The sequence below is a fragment of the Lissotriton vulgaris genome, chromosome 5, assembly GCF_964263255.1.
Source record: "Lissotriton vulgaris chromosome 5, aLisVul1.2, whole genome shotgun sequence".
Classification (NCBI taxonomy): Eukaryota; Metazoa; Chordata; class Amphibia; order Caudata; family Salamandridae; genus Lissotriton; species Lissotriton vulgaris.
This window is the reverse complement of record NC_141693.1, coordinates 843,765,622-843,789,161: the sequence shown is the minus strand read 5'-3', so window position 1 is coordinate 843,789,161 and position 23,540 is coordinate 843,765,622. Positions and strand designations below refer to the sequence as shown.

Sequence of the window (23,540 nt, the reverse complement as noted above, 5' to 3'; positions counted from 1 at the left end):
CTCCAGGAGTTTAACGCTGTATGGGCTCTTAAATATTGAGTAGGACATAGTTTTTACTACTCTTTGATAGCCAGCATCTTACTTGGCCCGAAGTCCTTCTCAATATTTATTGTGTTTGTAACTTTGGTACATGAGCATGCAAGATGACCATGCTAAGATGGCGGGCACGCTTGAGTGTCGTTTTCGCCTATTAATATGAGAGTTACTACACCATAGGCTGTGGCCCCTTGTCCTTACGGTCGCTTTGAATTGTCGGTTTTTTCTCTCTTTTCGATTTAACTTTATGAGATTAGCTTTGTTGGGTGTTAGTTTTTCAACCCATACGCATCTCCCTGACTGTGTAAATAATAAATGCCAAACTTTCGTAATTTAGAGACATCAGTGCTATTGTGTTACTTGCTTCAGTAATTGGACTTTCTTACTTAGGCCAGATGCCCAAAAACCCTAGTCCCAATATATTAACAATAGTGATTACATACCATTGGTAAACTTGTTTATTTTTCTTTCGCTTACAATGACATTATGTAAATGGTTTTTTATCCAGTTGACCACCTATTACCCATGGATACCTTGTATTCGGGTCTTAAAAGCCAGACACCTTTCCTCATATAACCATTGCCCAATTTTTCGGTTTCAGGCATATACTTTACTCTTCCCCTAACTCTGCTGGATCCCAAAACGAATGGATGATTACTAAATCTGCCAACCATATAACTATAGTAAGTGCATATTTCCATTTCCTAATGAATGTTAAACGGCCCTTAATCCTCTGATTAGGCAGGTTCTTTAGGTGACGGGCTTATTAAAAAACTTATCCCATAAAGCCATATTGATTGGACATACGACTTAGATTTTAATTACACTGTCGCTCAAATAGTCAATAAGCCTGCCAGATAGTAACAGCTGTCTCCTGCAGCGCACAGATTCTTATATATGACCATCATTTCTAAAACATTGATATATTCACTTATAGAAACCGATTGCTTGTACACCTGCCAGGACGGATGAGACGCTTAACATAAGAATACACTGCGCAAAGGTATTTAAAATATATTATGACTTTGGAGCTCTTATGTAAACGGTATAATGTGCATCACAGTCAAAATTTCAGTAGGTATGGTCCTTTCAAGACTCTTATTCGTGCAAAGGGACCTTAAAACTACTTATGATTAGCGAACTATTATGCAAATATCACAATGTGTACTCCAGTTAGAATTCAGTAGGCATTGTCTTCTCATAACTCTTGTTTGGGAAAAGAGATCCAAAATTATCTATGACCATTGAGCCGCTATACAAACATTTATGTTGTGTATCACAGTTGAAACTCAGCAGGCACTGCTCTTTTGTGACTCTTGTTTACATGGTTAGGTGAACAATATCCTGTACATAATACATTAGTATATACTTAGCTTACCAAAATGTTTTGTAACAGCGCATGTTCTCCCTGAAATCAAAAGACATTTTCTTCAAGTCTTTTTTCGTATGCTGTACATATCTAAATGGTCTGGTGTTTTGTAAATGTCTCCTTGAATCTAAAAATGTATAATTTATCTATTTGTGCACGTACTGTTGTATCTATACACACATTGAAATATATTTTTGTATCTTTTTAAATGTAGCCCTGAAGAAGTCCGGTTTCGGACGAAACGCGTTGGCTATTTTTATCTGCGAGTTTTGAACAAATAAAGAAAGAATAAAACGAAGAAAATTGACTTGAAAAATTTCTTGGGAGAACAGTTGGATTTTATCTTTGTGACAATACGAATGTTTATTGAGCATTAACATTGTGTTTATCATATAGCCTTTTGGTGTGCGAGGTCAATTTGTGAAATCAGACGTACAGAACAAATTTTTATTTGTTCTATGTTGGGATTTAGGGGGTTGTATCCCAGACCATTTGCACCCTTACTTTGACAAATATTAGGAACTTGACCCTTAGTGCGGCCCCTAAAGCCTCAACCCCCCTCTTTGCTGTGACTAAATGATTGCGGCTCTGCCTGGAGCCAGAGTCCTTAGAGTTGGTTTCTTCTAGATAGAGCCACTGTCCATGGGAGATTGCAGTATTTTTCTAAGGCAGCCATCCTCCCAGGGTTTTCAGAGGTCGATTGCTATGTGACAGGTCAAAGGTTTGTAGAAGCTGGAGACAGGCAGGTAGGGCTGGGACCAAGGCAGTTGTCTTCAGTCTTCTCTGTAGGGATGTCTTCTTGCTGCTTACGTCGTCGCAGATCCAGTTTCTAGGTCTGAGGGAGCCCCCTGCATACTGGATATAGGGGAGAAGCAAGTAAGGCCAATAGGTACCTTACATAGGAATACACCCTCCATTATGCCACCCTCCTATGGAGGGGGCATAGACCTATCCCTGATTGAAGGGGTCCCTACATCTTCAAGATGACGGGACTGAAAGATGTGCTTCAATTAGCCTCCCCTTAGGGGTGGAGTTGGCAGAGATGGGCACACCTGCCATTACCCCGAGTTTTCCTGCTGGTTTTCCCGTCCAAAGTGCAGGTGTAAACAAGGAGATGCCATTTGCTGCTAGCAGCAGATGCCCGGGGTTCGCACTACAAAGGCAGCAGGCCTTTAAAGCCAGAGCAGGGGCTCTCCACCAAGGGGTCCAGAAACATTTCTGGTGGTGGCTGGCTGGCTGGCTGGCTACAGCCGGTCAGAGACCACACCAGGGTTAGTTGGTTTTCAGGGGTCACCTCTGAGGTGCCCGCTGGGTACATGGTACAATAAATCACACACTGGCATCAGCGTGTGTGAGAAAGTGCCATCTTTCTTGCATTGGTATGCCCCCACTTTTTGCTGAACTGCTGATGTGCTTTGACAGTGTGCCCTAGGCTCTGTGTTCCTTCCCTAAAACTGTGTTGAAACCAAAACCCAATTGGCATCTCTGGCCACCTGTCAGCCCCAAGTAAATGGTACCCTAGGTACCCAGGGCATGGTGACCAGAGAGGACCCCTAAGGACTGCAGCACTTATTGTGCCCCCCTTAAGGGCCCTGTACCCTGACACCCACACACTGCCCTTGCAGGCTGAGTGTCTAAGTACAGAACTAAACAGTCGACATGGCACACATCCCTGTGTGCCATGCCCACATACCCACTGCCCTGGCATACCTCAGTCACTCCTCTAGCTGGGTGCCCTATGCCAGTGGTGTGGGCACAGGTGCATGAGCCCTGTGCCCCTACAGTACCCAGGGCCATTCCTGGGCACAGAAAGTGCAGTGATGCCATTAAGAGTATATGGTGCTGGGAGGTTTTCATTAGGAACTCCACAGCACCATAATGGCAGCACTGAAGACTGACAAGTTTGATATCAAACTTCTCAGCACATAAAACTCGCACTGATGCCAGTGATGCCAGTGTTGGATTTAATGTAAACTGCACCAGAGGGCATCTTCGAAATTCCCCCTGAAAACCTAACCTACAATCCACGTCTGGTCTGAGAGGCTGCCACACAGCAGACATGTTGCTGGACTTCTGGGTGGAGAACCCCCGCTCTCCTGGGCCTGCAACAATGCACATCCTGGGCGAGGTGCTAGGTCTCCTCACACGCTTTTACTAGACTGTTTTCAGCTTAGGTCCTGGGACTGAATCTAGGATCCAGTCCTGGAGTTCCAAAAGTAATCTATAAAGTAATCAACTGCATTTATGTAGAAAAACCCATTGAGCTCAATGTTAAATTGTGTTTAGAATTGTTTTGTCAATTGCAATCACAGTAGCTATTGTACTTCAAAAGTATATTGCCTTTCTGCAAAGTAATTACCTAAAGTCACTCATATTGAGAAAAGTATATTTTGATACCTGTTGGTTCTACAATAAAACTATATTTTTTTATATAAAACTATTGGCCTAGAGTTCAGTTTTTGAGTGTGTGAAACCTTTTACTGACTGAGTGTGTACAACAAATGCTTTACACTGTCCTCTGGTACTGCCTTACTGCTCAACAAAGCTACCACTTTAGAGAGTAAGGTCAGAACTGACTTTAACCTCTGTTATACCTCTGGGGATTGTGGAATCTATACACACTGTACCTTACTTTTGTCCAGTATATATAGAGACACTTTTACAGCGTGGATTTATTGAGAAGAGTAGTTTGGTACCAAACGCTCCTGTGTTCAGTGAAACCATAAAGGTGCTGAGGAACTAGAGTGGTCGAGTTACCAGCCCATGTACTCTGTATGGCTTCACCGGCACTTATTAAGAAATAGACCCAAAATTGTATAGGCATATCTGTTCACAAACACACATACAAATATACACATATACACACACATATACACATATACACACATACACACACATATATATACACACACATATATATACACACATACACACACATATATATACACATACACACACATATACACACACACACACACACACACACACCACACACATACACACCACACATATACACACACACACACACACACACACACACATATACATATACACACACATATACACACACACACATATACATACATTATATATATATATATATATTCACTGAAAAAACCATAGGTTTCACACCAGTTATAGTTAGGAATTAGCATTTAAAAAACCTTTGAAATTCACTGAAAAAACCATAGGTTTCACACCAGTTATAGTTAGGAATTAGCATTTAAAAAACCTATTAAATTCACTGACAAAACCATAGATTTCACACCATTTATAGTTAGCTGGAAATTTTACTGACATAAAACCATTGAAATTCCCACGTTATAGTTAGTTGGACTCACTATAACTTGGGCGCCTGTAATGCACTGCTGATGACGTCACATATTACATCACTCATGACATGGTCAGTGACATCACTCATGACATCACTGATGACACCATCCAGTGAATGTGTGTCTTTCTGAAAAATAAATTGGTTTTATATATGTATTTGTAAAGGTCGATGGAAGAATAAATGTTTAAATAAGTGTGTAAATGGATGTTTTTTAAAAAAAAAAATGGTTGGGTAACTGGCTTATTAAGTGTATCTTAGTGAATACATATATTAGCGAGTATTGTTTAAATATTTAAATGTTTGTATCAGTGTTTCTCTTTGTGTATAAGTGGCTGCAGGGGTTGGTGACTGACTCACTGTTTGTATGTGTTTTGAAGACAGCATATGTGCAGGACTGTATGGGTGGATGAGTGTGTATATGTGTGTGTTAGTGAGTGAATGACTGTCTCACTAGTGTCTTCATTAGTAACGACATATGTTTTAATCTAGTATATGTGAGTATTGATGTATATAAGTGAGTATAGTATATATAGTGAGAGATTGTAGGAGTTCCTGTTTAAATAAGTATGTGTTTCTATAAGTGATTGTTTAAGAGAGTAAGTATGGGTAAGTTTCCTTAGAAGTAAGGTGGTAGCGTGTGTATAAATGTATATGCAAATAAATGGATGTTCAACAGTTTATTTGCATGTGTGAGTATGTGTGTGAGTAACTTTTGGATGACTGCTGATGTGTAACAGGATGTATAGGTGTATCACTACATATGATGAGTGAGTATATATATGAGTGACTATATAGAACTGTTGGTGAATGAGTGGATGTGTATATAGATGGTGGAATTACTGAATTGGTTGTTGTTACTGGTTTGGGTATCTCCGTTTTTTTGAAAATGTTTGTTTCTATTTTTGAATATGTGTTTCAAGCGTTACATTACACTGAAATTAGGTCTGTCACTCTGTCACAAGGATGGGGTCATCAGTGATGTCATGAGTGATGTCACTGACCATGTCATGAGTGATGTAATATGTGACGTCATCAGCAGTGCATTACAGGCGCGCAAGTTATAGTGAGTCCAACTAACTATAACGTGGGAATTTCAATGGTTTTATGTCAGTAAAATTTCCAGCTAACTATAAATGGTGTGAAATCTATGGTTTTGTCAGTGAATTTAATAGGTTTTTTAAATGCTAATTCCTAACTATAACTGGTGTGAAACCTATGGTTTTTTCAGTGAATTTCAAAGGTTTTTTAAATGCTAATTCCTAACTATAACTGGTGTGAAACCTATGGTTTTTTCAGTGAATTTCAAAGGTTTTTTTAATGCTAATTCCTAACTATATAACACCTGAAAGCCCACCAGGAATCTCCAGTATGCGCCAGGGGACTGCATTGCAGAGAGGTGTAATGAAGCCACAACCCTTTTTACACCTCTCTGCAACGCAGCCCCCGTGCATGTTTGAAGAGGGGGAACTAATTCCCCTTGCATACTGGGGGCCCCTGGGGGCCAATTAGCCCACCTGGAACCTCCAGTATGCGCCAGGGGCTGCATTGCAGAGGTGTAATGAGACTATGCCCCTTGTTACACCTCTCTGCAACGCAGCGCACTGCCGCGTTTGCAGAGGGGGAACTAATTCCCCTTGCATACTGGGGGTCCCTGGGGTCAACTGGTCCACCAGGAGCCTCCAGTATGCGCGAGGGAGCTGCATTGCAGAGAAGTGTAATGAGGCCACACCCTTGTTACACCTCTCTGCAATGCACGCCACTGGCGCGTTTGTAGAGGGGGGACTAATTCCCCTTGCATACTGGGGGTCCCTGGATCATATCTGCCCAAACACCGATATTCCGAACGATTGTAAATTACTTTTCTTGAGAAACATTTGGATTTGGATTATCATGTCCTATACTTTGGAATTTTTGAAAGACTGACTTTGAGGATGCTATAAATTACTCAAGTCTGCCCGAATTGTGTGGGTAAAATTGATACCTAGTCACTTTGAATAAGAATATACTTATGTCTCGTCTAACATTTGGAAGAAATATCTAGTTATATGACAACTGGATACCGACATAACTTGAAGGAAATAAGAACGCCCTGAAGAAGTTCTGTTGTACAGAACGAAACCTTTCGGCTGGCTGTGGTACATAAACTTAAGGAAAATAAAAGCATTTGAATATACACCAAGATTCAGCGCTTCAATAAGGACTCCAAGTGATATGATTTGATTGGACTCATTGTGAAAGTGGTGCTGTGCCAAACTTTGGAATATTCTCCACTACTCTCTACTACTTACTCTCTCCTACTCCACTACTCTCAAATACTCACTGTCTACTACTCATTCTCTACTACTCTACTACTCTCTACTACTCTCTCTCTACTACTCACTCCCTACTACTCGCTACTCACTACTCCCTACTACTCACTATCTACTACTCTCTACTACTCACTCTCTACTACTCTCTCTCTACTACTCACTCTTTACTAGTCACTACTACTCTCTACTACTCACTCTCTACTTCTCACTCTCTACTACTGTCTACTACTCACTCTCTACTACTCTCTCTCTACTAGTCTCTACTACTCACTCTACTACTCACTCTCTACTACTCACTACTATTCTCTCTGCTACTCATTCTCTACTACTCTCTACTACTCACTCTCTACTACTCACTCTCTACTACTCACTCTCTACTGCTCTCTACTACTCACTCTACTACTCACTCTCCTACTACTCACTCTCTACTACTCACTCTCTACTACTCACTCTACTATTCACTCTACTACTCTCTACTACTCACTCTCTGCTACTCTCTCTACTGCTCTTTACTACTCTCTACTACTCACTCTCTACTCTCTATTACTCACTCTCTACCTCTCTCTTCTTCTCTCTCTACTAATCTCTACCTCTCTACCGCTACCTCTCTACCTCTCTACCTCTACACCTCTACCTCTCTACCTCTCTACCTCTCTCTACACGCACACATTTACACATATATGCATATATATATATATGCATATGCATTTATATATATATGTATGTGTATGTATAAAAAAAACAACAAAACATTTTTTTTTTAAACAGCTACTTTTAAAACTGTCATTCTTTTTCCCCATGGTACGCTCCCCGGTACGCTTACCGGTGCGCGTACCGGTGCGCGTACCGGGCGCTCACCCCGCGAAAATCAAAAAACATTTTTATTTTTTTTTTGCTCCGCGGGGCCCTTTTATGGCCCCCACATCAAACCTAGGAGGTCAAGGGGGGTCTACTCTGCCCCCTTATGGTCATTTCCCTCTTTGTTTTGGCCACCTCTCGTGTCTCGATCCTACCGAGACACAAGATGGCGGCCGCTCCGGACTGTTTAGAATGTTTACAGACACCCCAGAGCCAATCAGCTTTCTGCGCGCAAGTCGCGGTAAGCGCCCGGTGCGCGTACCGGAGCGCGGCTATAGATATATATATTTTTTTGAACCTTAATTACTCAAAATCCACTGGAGCACATATCTTGAGACATAGCAAAGGCACATCGGGCTACCAGTCCCTACAATTTTGCCAAGTTTGGTGGAAATCCATTCAGCCGTTCGGGCTAAAAGTGAAATCGACCGCCCTATGGAAATTAACATGGGGAAAACGCGTTTTGGGACCCCCCTTTTATCTCGGCCCCCGCTTGACGAATCCCCCCCAAACTTTCAGGGAAGGACCGGAACGCCGCGAGGCCATTTTGAGGAAATTTTCAGGCAGATTCGTCAACCGGCGCCAAAGTTATTCCAAATAGAATTTTCAGATTTAACATTGAAAAAAATCCTAACTATAACTACCTACTGGCGACCGCCAGTAGGTAATTATATATATATATATATATATATATATATATATACACACACACACACACTTATATATACACACATTTATTCAAACACATATTTAACCCCTTCCATGCTCATGACGGAACGGTTCGGTCATGAGCGTCTGTTGAGCTGTGCTCATGACGGAACGGTTCCGTCATGAGCCGATAGGCTCATTAGAACCTTCAGCACAGTGCGAAAATTCGCACCGCGCTGAAGGGGTTACACACACACACATACATATACATATATATACATACATATATATATATATATATATATATAGACACACACATGTATACACACACACACGCATACACACACGTATGTACACACACGTATGTACACACGTACACACACGTACATGTATACACACACATGTATACACACACGCATACATACACATATACTCACACACATATATACACACACATATATACACACACACACACACACATACACACACACACATATACACACACACACATATACACACACACACATATACACACACACACTCACTGGAAAAAACTAAGGTTGAAGTAATGTTAGTTAGGTGAATTAGACAAGATTGTCTGAGCATGACAATTTCTATTTAACAAAGAGGACTGCGTGCACTAGTTATTAAGATATGTACATGTAGTTGCTTTGCTGCAGAAGATGGGCTATCTGCAAAGTTCAGCACAGCAGGAAGTCTGCAGGTAGGATAATAGTTAGCACCTTCAGGTGTTGCCTATTTAAAGCAAATAGTGTCTTTTTTGCCAAGTGTTGTATAGAGTGAACACTGTTCTTAGTAGATACTTTTTAATATTCTGTATTGTATTTTCTATGAGAGTTGCACTGTCTGCAAACAGTGTCGAACAGGGTAAACCCTTTTAACCCCTTGGGCGTGGCCGTGATTCCGCGCAGCACATTCAGATTGCGGGTGCGGTCATGACGGCCGGGAGCCGTCATCAGCACACGAGCACTGCGTGCCATGACGGCTCCCGGCCGCCAACAGCATGGAAGGCGTTAATAGAGTAAACACTGTTTTACAGTACAAACTTCTCTACTCATTTCAACCTCGTTTCTCACTGTAGGTCTGGAGGAGTGTCAGTGGTTTGATACAGATAAAAACTATACAACCTGTGAGTGTATCATATAGGGTCAAAATGGCACACAACCTGTACAGCCAAGGTAGACGATTCTGTGAAGGTATTAATGACGACTCATTCTTCTGAGCTATTTCGCACTTGCTTTCACAGCTCTAATGCTATACCAGTTTTTAAAGCAAGGTGTACAAAAGAAGCATGAATGATTTCATCAGCGGTGTCATGAAAGAGGTCATTGGTTCCGTCATAAATGAGGTCATAGAACATGTCATGAGTGGTGTAATATGTGAGGTTATAAGCAGTGCGTGGGGGGAGGAGACACAAGTTACAGTAAGCTCTAACTGGTGAATTTCTGTGCTTTTTCAGTTCAAAACTTTATTGTTGTCACTGACCAAGTCACCTAACTAGAACGTTACTTTAACCTTTGTTTTTTTCCAGACTATTTCCAATGTTCCTTTTTGCTTGTTTCTTTAAAACAAAAACAGATCTTTAACACACCTAACTATAAGGATACTTTAACCTTTGTGTTTTCCAGTTAATTTCTAGTTTGTTTAACATGAAATAATATTTAATTACCGTACGTAAAAACAACCCATCTTCGTGCATGTGCTTTGGCCACAAGGCGGGCCTGCAGTCAGGGTCTGTGGCCAACCCCCGTAAACACAACCAACCCACACAGCGCAGGGCCTTCGGTCACGCACAGCAGGGGATTAGACACAGGGCCTGGTCTATCGCACCGTGGATGCAGCCAACCCCACATTGCACACAGTCCTTTGGTCATGTGCGATGGGGAGGGTTGAATAGACAAAGTCCCCAAAGGTAGCCGACTCCACACTGCATGTGGGGGTTGGTCATGGGCCTCGTTTTTTTTTTTTAAGGGGGGCGGGGGAGACGCCTGTCCCTTCATCGCTGAACCCATCATGGCCCTGGGGACCCCCATCCATCAGGACCACATTTATTTTAAAGGGAGGAGGGCCGCATGGCCTGCATTTCCCAAGCCTTGTTAGGCCCTGTGGACTCTTTCCCGAGCCCCCCCCCCCCCTCCGATGGCCACCCATTTAAATAAAGGCTCGTGGGCCACACAGCGCCTCCACTCTCAAACCTGGTTAGGCCCTGGGGACCCCATTCCCCAAGGTCACTGATTTAAATCTTTAAAAAAGGGGGGGAGGGGCGTGCATGGCCTCCTTCCCCAAGCCTCCTAAATGGGGAGGGTGGCCAACCAACTCCCCCTTTCAAAGCCATTCCTGGGGCCCAGATTTACTTTGTGGGTGGGGGGCCTTGGGAGCCCACCCAGGGTTGAAATGTGTTTATATGGGGCTGCACGGCCCCTCCCAAGCCTCTAAAGGCCCCGGGAGCCACCCCGGGGACAGAGACTCCTTAAAAAGGGCCAGCAACCAGGCAGCTCCCCGACCAAGCCATTATCGGCCCCGAAGACACCCTTACCCTGGGGCCCATATTTGTAGGAGGTGAGCACCGATCATACTCTTGTGAGCACAGCCGGCTCCGCGCACACAGCAATATTTAGATCCATTTCCCTGCCTGCATCAGTGCAGGCAGGGAAAAAGATCAGAAGTCCGCTCCCAGCGTCTGGGAGCATTTTCAAAGTTCCTGCCAGCTGAGAGCAGACTGAGCTTACTACCCACTTGGCGGGAAATTAAAAAATGCTCCTGCCAAGCAAGAGCAAACACAGGTTTCCCTGCCCACCCTACTGTGGGCAGGAAAACAGTGATCTTCTGAGTGAGGGCTCCCCAGGACAAAGTTACTGATCAGGCCCTGGGGGTTGGGGTCATTAATGGCTCAGGGAGGGGGGGGGGGGCACATGGCAAGGCTCTGCATCCCTAGACATACAAAGTTTTATTTCTTAAATAACTCCAAAACTACTGAACAGATGTATACCATATTACAAATAGGGCACTTTCTTTTATTAGAGCTAGCTTTCTTACAAATTTAGTGTAAATCCATTCAGCAGTTAGGCCTGTAGCAGTCAAAAAATTGCAAAATCCCCATAGACACTACATGGGGAAAAATAGTTTAGAGATCGCCTTTTTTCTTGGCCCCTGCCAGACGAATCACCCCAAAACTTTACATGCAGAACTAGGCTACTTTTTGGCGACATTTCGTGAAGATTCGTCAAACCGCACCAAAGATATTCGCAAAACATGTTTTGTCTAAGAAAAGAGCACTCCTTTCGCGCTCCCAATACTGCATTGCCAGCCTGGGAATCACTCCCACCATGTATATCCGTAAACCAGGTATTCCATTGTAAACACTTTTTACCATATAATTTTTGTCATCCCATATTCTAGTTATGCTCTCTTAATCTTCATCACAGCGGAGGCAGTGTGATTGAATCTGTAAACTTTATTAATTCATCCAATACCAAATGCTCGCCATTCCAGGCTTTAAACAGAGGTACATCCAAATCAATCACAGTTTGAAGTCAGCAAGCTGTATAAATACCCAATATATTTTGAGCCAACTTGGCTCTTCGTCAGGGGGTACTGAAACAAATATGATCAACAACTCAGTCACATTTTTATTGTAATTAGTGTTTTAAATAGTGAAAACAACAAAAATTCCACAAAACTCATAACCATCTCCATGTCCCCATGTTAGGCCAGGGTTGGGAATACAGTGTTTCGATTATTTAGCACGTTGCAGACATGCAGAGTTTTGGGTATAGCAGGGGAGGGACACGGGGCTGAAATTATCAGCATTTTAAGCATCAACTTTCAATTTACAATATGTTGGGGACATGGAGATGCTGACTCCGAACTGTGATTGATTTGGATGTACCTCTGTTTAAAGCCTCCAATTACATTGGAATACCTGGTTTAAGGACATGCATGGTGGGAGTGATTCCCAGGCTGACAGTGCAGCAGTGGGAGCGCGAAAGGAGTGCTCTTTTTTTTTTAATACAGGAGTATTGACAGTGGTTAGTGGCGATCCACGGACACTGTTTGCATGCACTAAAGTTCGTGAAGTTTGGACAACAACGAAAGGGAAGGAGTGCACGCTCTATTACAGGTTTATTTGCTTGTCCAAGAAAAGGACACCTTCGTGTTACATATACGACCCATTATGTATTTGCCAGAAGTGATTTCAATGCCTCCTCCGTGAATTGCAATATTTAATATTATGAATTTTTTATCATGAGCTTATGAACACACACATTTGGTTTAACAGTTGCAATGTATTTTCAATATCATTTTGAGCACGTTCCTTCCCTATATAATTATGAACATATATAATTGGCACGCATCTGTATGAATTGTAATGACTTCCTAACATATTATAAGATTGCCGCCACAGAATCCTTAGGAATATATTAACTTTTGATCTTCCTCTCTTTCTACCTTTTTGAATGAGTGATGCACTTCCTGAATGTTTAAATATTTTTTGTTTTGAGAGCACAACTGGCAATGATAAAGGTGTTGTTGCCGAAACGAGTGTCATTACTCCGTGATTTAGCCCATTAAATCAATTCACGTATTATTCCTATAGAGTGCCTCCGTTTTCATTCTGCACAACTGTGGATGTTGATTGATATATATATATATATATATATATTCAATGAAAAAACCATAGGTTTCACACCAGTTATAGTTAGGAATTAGCATTTAAAAAACCTATTAAATTCACTGAAAAAACCATAGGTTTCACACCAGTTATAGTTAGCTGGAAAGTTTACTGACATAAAACCATTGAAATTCCCACGTTATAGTTAGTTGGACTCACTATAACTTGCACGCCTGCAATGCACTGCTGATGACGTCACATATTACATCACTCATGACATGGTCAGTGACATCACTCATGACATCACTGATGACACCATCCTTGTGACAGAGTGACAGACCTCCTTTCAGTGTAATGTAACCCTTGAAACACATATTCAAAAATAGAAAATAAAATTTTCAAAAAAATAGAGATACCCATACCAGTTACAACAACCAATTCAGTAATACCACCATCTATATACACATCCACTCATTCACCAACATATAGTCACTCATACATATACTCACTCATCATATGTAGTGAAACACCTATACATCCTTTTACACACCGACAGTCATCCAAAAGTTACTCACACACATACTCACACATGCAAATAAACTATTGAACATCTATTTATTTGCATATACAACTATATGCACACTACCACCTTACTTCTAAAGAAACTTACACATACTTACTCTCTTAAACAATCACTTATAGAAACACATACTTATTTAAAAAGAAATTCTTTCAATCTCTCACTCTCACAAATACTCACTTATATACATCAATACTCACATATACTAGATTAAAACATATGTAGTTACTGATAAAGACACTAGTGAGACAGTCATTCACTCACTAACACACACATATAAAAAAACATACATTAAGACACTTATTTCAACATTTATTTCTCCATCGACCTTTACATATACATATATAAAACATATTTCTTTTTCAGAAAGACACACATTCACTGGATGGTGTCATCAGTGATGTCATGAGTGATGTCACTGACCATGTCATGAGTGATGTAATATGTGACGTGATCAGCAGTGCATTGCAGGCGCGCAAGTTATAGTGAGTCCAACTAACTATAACGTGGGAATTTCAATGGTTTTATGTCAGTAAAATTTCCAGCTAGCTATAACTGGTGTGAAACCTATGGTTTTTTCAGTGAATTTAATAGGTTTTTTAAATGCTAATTCCTAACTATAACTGGTGTGAAACCTATGGTTTTTTCAGTGAATATATATATATATATATATATATATCACTGAAAAAACCATAGGTTTCACACCAGTTATAGTTAGGAATTAGCATTTAAAAAACCTATTAAATTCACTGACAAAACCAGTTATAGTTAGCTGGAAATTTTACTGACATAAAACCATTGAAATTCCCACGTTATAGTTAGTTGGACTCACTATAACTTGCGCACCTGCAATGCACTGCTGATGACGTCACATATTACATCACTCATGACATGGTCAGTGACATCACTCATGACATCACTGATGACACCATCCTTGTGACAGAGTGACAGACCTAATTTCAGTGTAATGTAACGCTTGAAACAAATATTCAAAAATAGAAACAAACATTTTCAAAAAAATGGAGATACCCAAACCAGTAACAACAACCAATTCAGTAATTCCACCATCTATATACTCATCCACTCATTCACCAACAGTTCTATATAGTCACTCATATATATACTCACTCATCATATGTAGTGATACACCTATACATCCTGTTACACATCAGCAGTCATCCAAAAGTTACTCACACACATACTCACACATGCACATAAACTATTGAACATCCATTTATTTGCATATACATTTATACACACACTACCACCTTACTTCTAAGGAAACTTACACATACTTACTCTCTTAAACAATCACTTATAGAAACACATACTTATTTAAACAGGAACTCCTACAATCTCTCACTATATATACTATACTCACTTATATACATCAATACTCACATATACTAGATTAAAACATATGTCGTTAGTAATGAAGACACTAGTGAGACAGTCATTCACTCACTAACACACACATATACACACTCGTCCACCCATACAGTCCTGCACATATTCTGTCTTCAAAACACATACAAACAGTGAGTCAGTCACCAACCCCTGCAGCCACTTATACACAAAGAGAAACACTGATACAAACATTTAAATATTTAAACAATACTCGCTAATATATGTATTCACTAAGATACACTTAATAAGCCAGTTAACCAACCAATTTTTTTTTAAAAAAACATCCATTTACACACTTATTTAAACATTTATTCTTCCATCGACCTTTACAAATACATATATAAAACAAATTTATTTTTCAGAAAGACACACATTCACTGGATGGTGTCATCAGTGATGTCATGAGTGATGTCACTGACCATGTCATGAGTGATGTAATATGTGACGTCATCAGCAGTGCATTGCAGGTGCGCAAGTTATAGTGAGTCCAACTAACTATAACGTGGGAATTTCAATGGTTTTATGTCAGTAAAATTTCCAGCTAACTATAACTGGTTTTGTCAGTGAATTTAATAGGTTTTTTAAATGCTAATTCCTAACTATAACTGGTGTGAAACCTATGGTTTTTTCAGTGAATTTCAAAGGTTTTTTAAATGCTAATTCCTAACTATAACTGGTGTGAAACCTTTGGTTTTTTCAGTGAATTTCAAAGGTTTTTTTAATGCTAATTCCTAACTATATAAGACCTGAAAGCCCACCAGGAATCTCCAGTATGCGCCAGGGGACTGCATTGCAGAGAGGTGTAATGAAGCCACAACCCTTTTTACACCTCTCTGCAACGCAGCCCCCGTGCATGTTTGTAGAGGGGGGACTAATTCCCCTTGCATACTGGGGGTCCCTGGATCATATCTGCCCAAACACCGATATTCCGAACGATTGTAAATGACTTTTCTTGAGAAACATTTGGATTTGGATTATCATGTCCTATACTTTGGAATTTTTGAAAGACTGACTTTGAGGATGCTATAAATTACTCAAGTCTGCCCGAATTGTGTGGGTAAAATTGATACCTAGTCACTTTTAATAAGAATATACTTATGTCTCGTCTAACATTTGGAAGAAATATCTAGTTATATGACAACGGGATACCGACATAACTTGAAGGAAATAAGAACGCCCTGAAGAAGTTCTGTTGTACAGAACGAAACGTTTCGGCTGGCTGTGGTACATAAACTTAAGGAAAATAAAAGCATTTGAATATACACCAAGATTCAGCGCTTCAATAAGTACTCTAAGTGATATGATTTGATTGGACTCATTGTGAAAGTGGTGCTGTGCCAAACTTTGGAATATTCTCCACTACTCTCTACTACTTACTCTCTCCTACTCTCTACTACTCACTCTCTACTGCTCTCTACTACTCACTCTACTACTTACTCTCTACTACTCTCTACTACTCACTCTCTACTCTCTATTACTCACTCTCTACTCTCTACCTCTCTACCTCTCTCTACACGCACACATATAGACATATATGCATATATATATGTGCATATGCATTTATATATATGTATGTGTATGTATAAAAAAAACAACTAAACATTTTTTTTTCTAAACAGCTACTTTTAAAACTGTCATTCTTTTTTCCCATGGTACGCTCCCCGGTACGCGCACCCGTGCGCGTACCGGGCGCTCCCCCCGCGAAAATCAAAAAAAAAAAAATTTTTTTTTTTGCCTTGCGGGGCCCTTTTATGGCCCCCACATCAAACCTAGGGGGTCAGGGGGGGTCTACTCTGCCCCCTTATGTTCATTTCCCTCTTTGTTTTGGCCACCTCTTGTGTCTCGATTTTACCGAGACACAAGATGGCGGCCGCTCCGGACTGTTTAGAATGTTTACAGACACCCGAGAGCCAATCAGCTTTCCTCGCGCAAGTCGCGTGGCGCGCACGGTACGCGCACCCGTGCGCGTACCGGTGCGCTGCTATAGATATATATATTTTTTTGAACCTTAATTACTCAAAATCCACTGGAGCACATATCTTGAGACATAGCAAAGGCACATCGGGCTACCAGTCCCTACAATTTTGCCAAGTTTGGTGGAAATCCATTCAGCCGTTCGGGCTAAAAGTGAAATCGACCGCCCTATGGAAATTAACATGGGGAAAACGCGTTTTGGGACCCCCCTTTTATCTCGGCCCCCGCTTGACGAATCCCCCCCAAACTTTCAGGGAAGGACCGGACCGCCATGAGACCATTTTCCTGAAAATTTCAGGCAGATTCGTCAACCGGCGCCAAAGTTATTCAAAATAGAATGTTGAGATTTAACATTGAAAATTATCCTAACTATAACTACCTACTGGCGACCGCCAGTAGGTAATATATATATATATACATACATACATACATACATACACACACACACACACACACACACACACACACACTTATTCATAGATATACATATAACATTACTTACCCTATAACCAACTGTTCAGAGCAGTGAGTGATGTAGATTCATATGTTCTGCATGCTGCTGCCATCTAGTGTTGGGCCCTGGCCTCTGAAACTTGGTCTTCGAAGAAGTGCGAGTCAGAAGAACATGGCACCATCTCAGGTGGTTTTCCACTCAGAGGAAAAGTAGCCTAAGTGGACAGCAGGGTCAAGGCAGAGGGCGCCATATATGGTAAAGGGAGTGAAAGAGACAACAAGTGATCATAGCTGGCTTCTAAAGAAGGATTGACGTGACTACATGCTACAACCAGATGGTTGTAGGGTAAGAAACATTGTGTTCTTCGCATATGTGTCTGTAGACACATGCTTTGCACAGACAGTAAACTGATGCTAGATGGATTAAACACCAGCATCCTCCTCCACAGGAATCCCTGACTTCGGAAATCAGGGTTTTAATATCAGGTGCATCAGCACCTCTTAAATGTCAGCTTTGATGGTCAAGTATACAAAAAAAAAAGTTAAAAAATGTATACTTCTGTGGGACTCCGAACGGGCGATGGTATGCCCCGACATGCACTGTCTCACTGTGACACTAGAACCAAGCAAGACCTGACAGACCAGTCCTAATCAGAGCGAAAACAGCCTTTGGTTGGTTGTGTTCTTGTTCAGGGAGGTCCTTGGCCTTTCAAACGGTTACTAATGGAACAGGGTGAAGACTGATTTGCGTATGGCTGGGTCAAAGTGAGGTAGCATGGTGTGCAAAATAACGAAGGACTTGGATGGGGCCCGAGTAATCTCCAGTGGCTGAGATGAATTTAAGCATTCCATCCTTCACTTTTTAATACACTTCAGTGCGACGCCCCAAGTGCAACAGGTATGTCCAGACATGGGTCCTGTGCTCATGACTAATTACACTAAAGGTAAAAATGTAAATTGATACTTGTATAGCGCACTACTCACCCGTACGAATACCGCTGTGGAACCCATCCTGGCTTTCCCTGTGAAGCGTCCACTCCTGGGCACCCCCAAGGTGGAGGCCAGGCATCCTTAGCGTTGTGGGGGCCGTTGTGGAGATTATGCAAGCTATTGCCCAGAGTTGCAGAGTGGGACTCCATGATTGGAATAGGCACCGAGGTGAGAATTATCAGGTCCGTGGAATTTTGAGCCCAAAACCCGCAGAGGCGGGGAATTGAACCCTGGTCCCGGGCTAGACCTCTGCATCAGGGTCTGCCGCTCTAAACATTGAGCCACACTTCTCCACCTGTTCTTGGGTTGCTTGTATTGTGGTTCAGGGCCTGCCAGTAATGGTTGTACTACTCATAGTGGAGCAGGGTCAAGACTGATCTGCATATGACTGGATCAAGCTGAGGTGGTATGGTGTACGAAATAACTGGGGTATGACCCGAGTAATTACCAGTGGCGGAGAATAATTCAAAGATTCCATCCATCCAATTTTTCTATACTTCCTTTTAAGGGCGCGCATCGGTTTGGTCCCAGTGAACCAGATGCTCGAAACTAAACACTAAGGGTGTACTATAGTCCACCAATCTCGGATTTGTGTTTCACAAACAGGGCAGCGTTAAACCATAGGTCTAAGGCCAGTAACCATTTTATCAACGCCAACAGCCTTTCAGGACCCCCAGCAAAGTAAAACCTTACAGCAGGCCTACAGGGATAATGCCGGTGGCAGAGGTGGCTCCACAAGAGGTACCTCCGTCGGAAAGCAGGGACTACCCACCCGTCCACTCCAATCACACTACAGCTGTCAGGGCAGGGGGGACGTGTGGGGAGACTGATGTACTTCTTTCCTAAACAGGACTTGAGTTCAGTGAGTGCTCTCCATTGCACGAGAAGCATACTGCCTAGAAATCCACACCATGTCACCCAACAGCCAACCCTGCTGCCATGCCTGCAGCTCAGACCACCTCCTGCTCCTACATGAAAATAAATTCCTCAATTTCCTCCTACCGGGACCCATCATATCTAGGAGCCAGACCTTACAGGCAAAATGCCAATGGGGGACTGCCCTCACTGCTACCAGTTTGCCTGTAACACCAATATTTACTTTCCTTACAGGGCGGCAGAACAACACCTTTAGCTTTGGCGGGCCCTTTTGCAGGTGGTAAAGACCACAGAGAAGACAGGGGGAACATGGATCCCAATGCACATAGGGTCTCTAGGTGAGGATTCATACTTTCTTTAGGTCACCACCCAAACCTTGACTGACTCCTTAATGTTGTCTAGAGCATATTATAGCATGTTCTTGTGCATTGGCAAGAATTGCACTGTCCACTCCAATTTGGTGAGTTTCCAAAAGGACGTCCTCTTCCTCCTGCAAGATATGTACATCTGCTTTGTGAACTTCTACAACCCTTTATATGACCTCATGACAGGCTGTGGTGTGGTCCGGCAGGTATGCTATGACCAGCTAATGGTCGAATTTAAGGGGAGTCGATGTGGGTCTAAGGGCTGATGATTAGATCATATGCATGGCGCATGTCTGAGAAGGTGTGGCGCAACCCCTCAGATGACTAGTGGAGGCAGAGGTGTTGGTGTAGATGAGCCTGGCGGAGGTAGGTGGAGGTGGTGTCAGAAGTAGGAGATGTACAGGAAGAGATGCAAGTGGACCTTAAGAGGGGGGGGGGGAGGGGGGGTCCTGTCCCTGTGTTTCTTCAATTCTAGTTCTGGAGAGGCCTATGAAGTAAAGACCAAGCCTATTTTATAAGGCAGTGCCTCTGATGGCTTTGGCAGACGTGGCTTCGCCATATCTTCCAGTGATAGGGTCGTGATAAAGACACTTCCGTCTAGTCTCGAGCTCCTCCTGAGGTCTTTGCAAGATTGGCAACTCCGATTCCTTGGAAAAGACAGTCAACAAAGTGTTCTGCATCAATGTGATTTTCAAATCCTGCTTTGGTGGTGCCTGTGATTCAGATTGGGATGTGAGCATAAAGGAGCAACTCTTTTAGGGGGGACAGGGTGGTGGGCTGGGAATTGGTGTGGGACAACACCCTTGGGAGGAGCCTTAGTCGCCTATGAAGCCTTCTCCTGGTGCTGACCGGACAACAAAGGCAGCAGATGCATGTCTCTTGTGCCCATGTTAATGTTAATGTTATTAATGATTTTCATAGCGCTCAGCTACACCGACGAGTGTCCCGGCGCTTTAAAAACCTGATGCGACTGTTGGGAGCAGTGGAGGGACAGGAAACTATTGAACAAAGAGCCAGGACTTTAACTCTTTCCTAAAAGTAAACAAATTTGTGGTTTTCCTCAAAGGAGCTGGCAAGGAGTTATATAGCTTGGGTGCCAGATAACGGAAGGAGCAACCCCCAATCCGGGCCAGGCGTACGGATGGAACAAATGCCAAGGCCAAAGAGGCTGACCTCAGCCATGCTTCTGGCTCAATGTCAGACTCCCACAGGAGGAGTGCTCTACCTCGGTGTTGGCTTTTTTGTGTGACTGTGGCCCGGTAGAGTGGATCTTGGAGCCATATGGCATGCTTATGACCCTGGGTGTGGTCTTCGTCTGAGGGCCGCTGGTCTTCGATGATGGCTCAAAGTCACTCCTCCTCGTGAGCTGAAGAGTTTCAGGAAACTGTCTCCAGAAAGGATGATGCCTGGGCTGCCAGAATTCAAAAACTCTTCACCTATTTGGAGCCAAAGGTGTCCTCTTCTCTCGAAGATGTCCATGATCCTCAAGGATGTCGGATGGTGTGTACTGAGATGTGCTCAGTGCATTCCAGTACAGTACCTTGTGGTCTTCTCCAAGAAAAAGACAAAGAAGCACTCACAGGAGGCGTAGTCACAGTCAGGAGAGACACAGATTACAGACCTCATGAGGATCCAACCACGGATATTTAAAGTTGCACAGGGGACAACGTTGAAAGGATGTCTGTTTCATGATCGCTTTCCAGTCGGTCTTCTCTGGAACTGTAGACCCCAGAGTCCGGGCATCATTAGTCTGTAGTCAGTCTTCTAGAAGTCTCTGGTGATAAAGCACACTAAAATGCAAACTTGTTTTCCCAGGGAGTCAGTGTCCAAATTAAACAATGTGCACCTGCAGAACTTGTTAAAACATTACCAACACTGTGCTTTCTGGGTAAGTCCGAACCAGATAGTGGAAAAAAAATGGAGTTGTGCCCATTCGCATTATTTACTTAGGAAGGAGATTCCACACCACTTGTGAGTCAAAAGTCTTCTTCAAAGATAAACTTGCTAATGTCCAACACTAGATGACAGGAGTATGCAGAGCATGTGTATCCACAGTCACACATACTATACTTTCGTTATCTAGTGTGTCGTCATTCCTTTTGACAGTTATCATCGCCCACTCTCCAAAACAGATTGACTGTATTCCCCATCGAAACCAAACTCAGCACAAATGTAAAATTGCCATCTTTAACTCAAAGTAGGGGCATCATCCGATGTATTTTGTTTGTAGTGGTTAAGGCTTGGGTGCAGAGTTCTCAAGTGTCAACTTTTTAAACAAAATACGTTGATTCATAATTTATGGAAAGTAAAATTTCAAAATGTTTATTAGCAGTACTGCTGTAAGTATGCTCAAGAAAAAGGACTGATTGACTATATTTACGTAACACAAACACTACAGTACTGAGCACAACACATTGTAATACCCAGTCTAGTTGGAGCCTTACCTTTAAGAAGACTGATGGTATCTTTAGAGATACTGAAATTGGAGAATGCACCTTCCTTCTGTTCTGCTGTTAGCTCCTGAAAAAAGCAAAGTAAAAAAAGGACATTAAGAAATTGGTGCTTGGTTGTTTCTTACGTCATCAATTCAAGTTTATTAATTCACTAAAGATGAGCAACATTGAAAAAAAAAAATTCTGTCTGCACCATCGCATTAAGTCTACAAAAAGAGGACACTTCATTTAGCCAATAAAATACTTTGAACATCTGATTTAAAACAGAGCAGGCCTTTATGTATCTACATTTCTTCATGGCACCAAAGGGACAATGGCTTATGATTTGAAAGAAACTCAATAGTAGATGGACAGCCAATGTAGAGATCTTAGTACCAGCATGATTCATGTTCTCTTTGGGGTATCCATAATGACACAGGCAGCTACAGTTTGAACAAAGCCAATGGAGCAGATTTTGAAGGGACACCGGACATAGTTGCTTGAGTGAAGACTTGATTAGATGCCAGTGTTAACAAACATAACATGCAGAGTATGGTCAATGACTGTCAGGTTCTCCTTATCAATACATTTAGACGAGTTAAGCAGCTGTCAATAACTTTTGTGGCCTGGGCCTCCAAAGAAAGAGGGTGATCTAACAGAACACCAAGACTGCGCATTACTTCACAGACTCATGACTTCTAATCACAAGGACACATACTGCCCTAAGTTGCTGAATAGCTAAGTAGAACTTGTAGTATGTGTACTAGTACAAATGGAATTTAACTGAAAGCAAAAGACCCTTGTTCAGCGACAGAGTATGCCAACCTAAGCAGCTCACATTTTTAATACTTAGGATCACAAGTATTGCATTTACCCTATCAGTTAAATTTAGATACCAGACTATGTTAGATAATAAGTACACAATGAAGAGCAGAAAAGGATTCTGAACTACTTCACATTAACCAAGGGAGAGCCCAAAAGGAACTATGACAAGAAGAAATCCCTGTGCAGTTCTAAGTGATTGAAACCTTTGTTTGAATTATAGAGGATTGGCTATATGGCCTTTTCTTGGGGTCCCAAGGCAGTCAGGAGTTTACTGGGCAGCACCCTAGGAGGGTAATAGCATACCGTAGGAAGCGGTCTCTGTGCACACTATACCTTACTTTGGTATAGTATATACAAAGTCCAGTGGATCCCCAAAGGTAGGCAGAGGGAAAAGTAGAAGGCACCTTAGTCTCCATTTGTAGTAGTGTAGGCGAGCATTAAGGCTTTATCA

The 23,540-nt window shown here is 42.1% G+C and overlaps 1 protein-coding gene across 3 annotated transcripts in view; it reads right to left on the bottom strand.

Annotated features, from left to right (window-relative positions):
• Positions 1-23,540, bottom strand: part of LOC147711676 (nucleolar RNA helicase 2-like) — a 490,700-nt gene that overhangs the window by 398,961 nt on the left and 68,199 nt on the right. For all 3 annotated transcript variants that reach the window (XM_086922391.1, XM_086922393.1, XM_086922392.1), the window contains exon 4: positions 22,277-22,352. In XM_086922391.1, the coding sequence (XP_086778517.1) occupies positions 22,277-22,352 (76 nt within the window). The remainder of the gene's footprint in view (positions 1-22,276; positions 22,353-23,540) is intronic.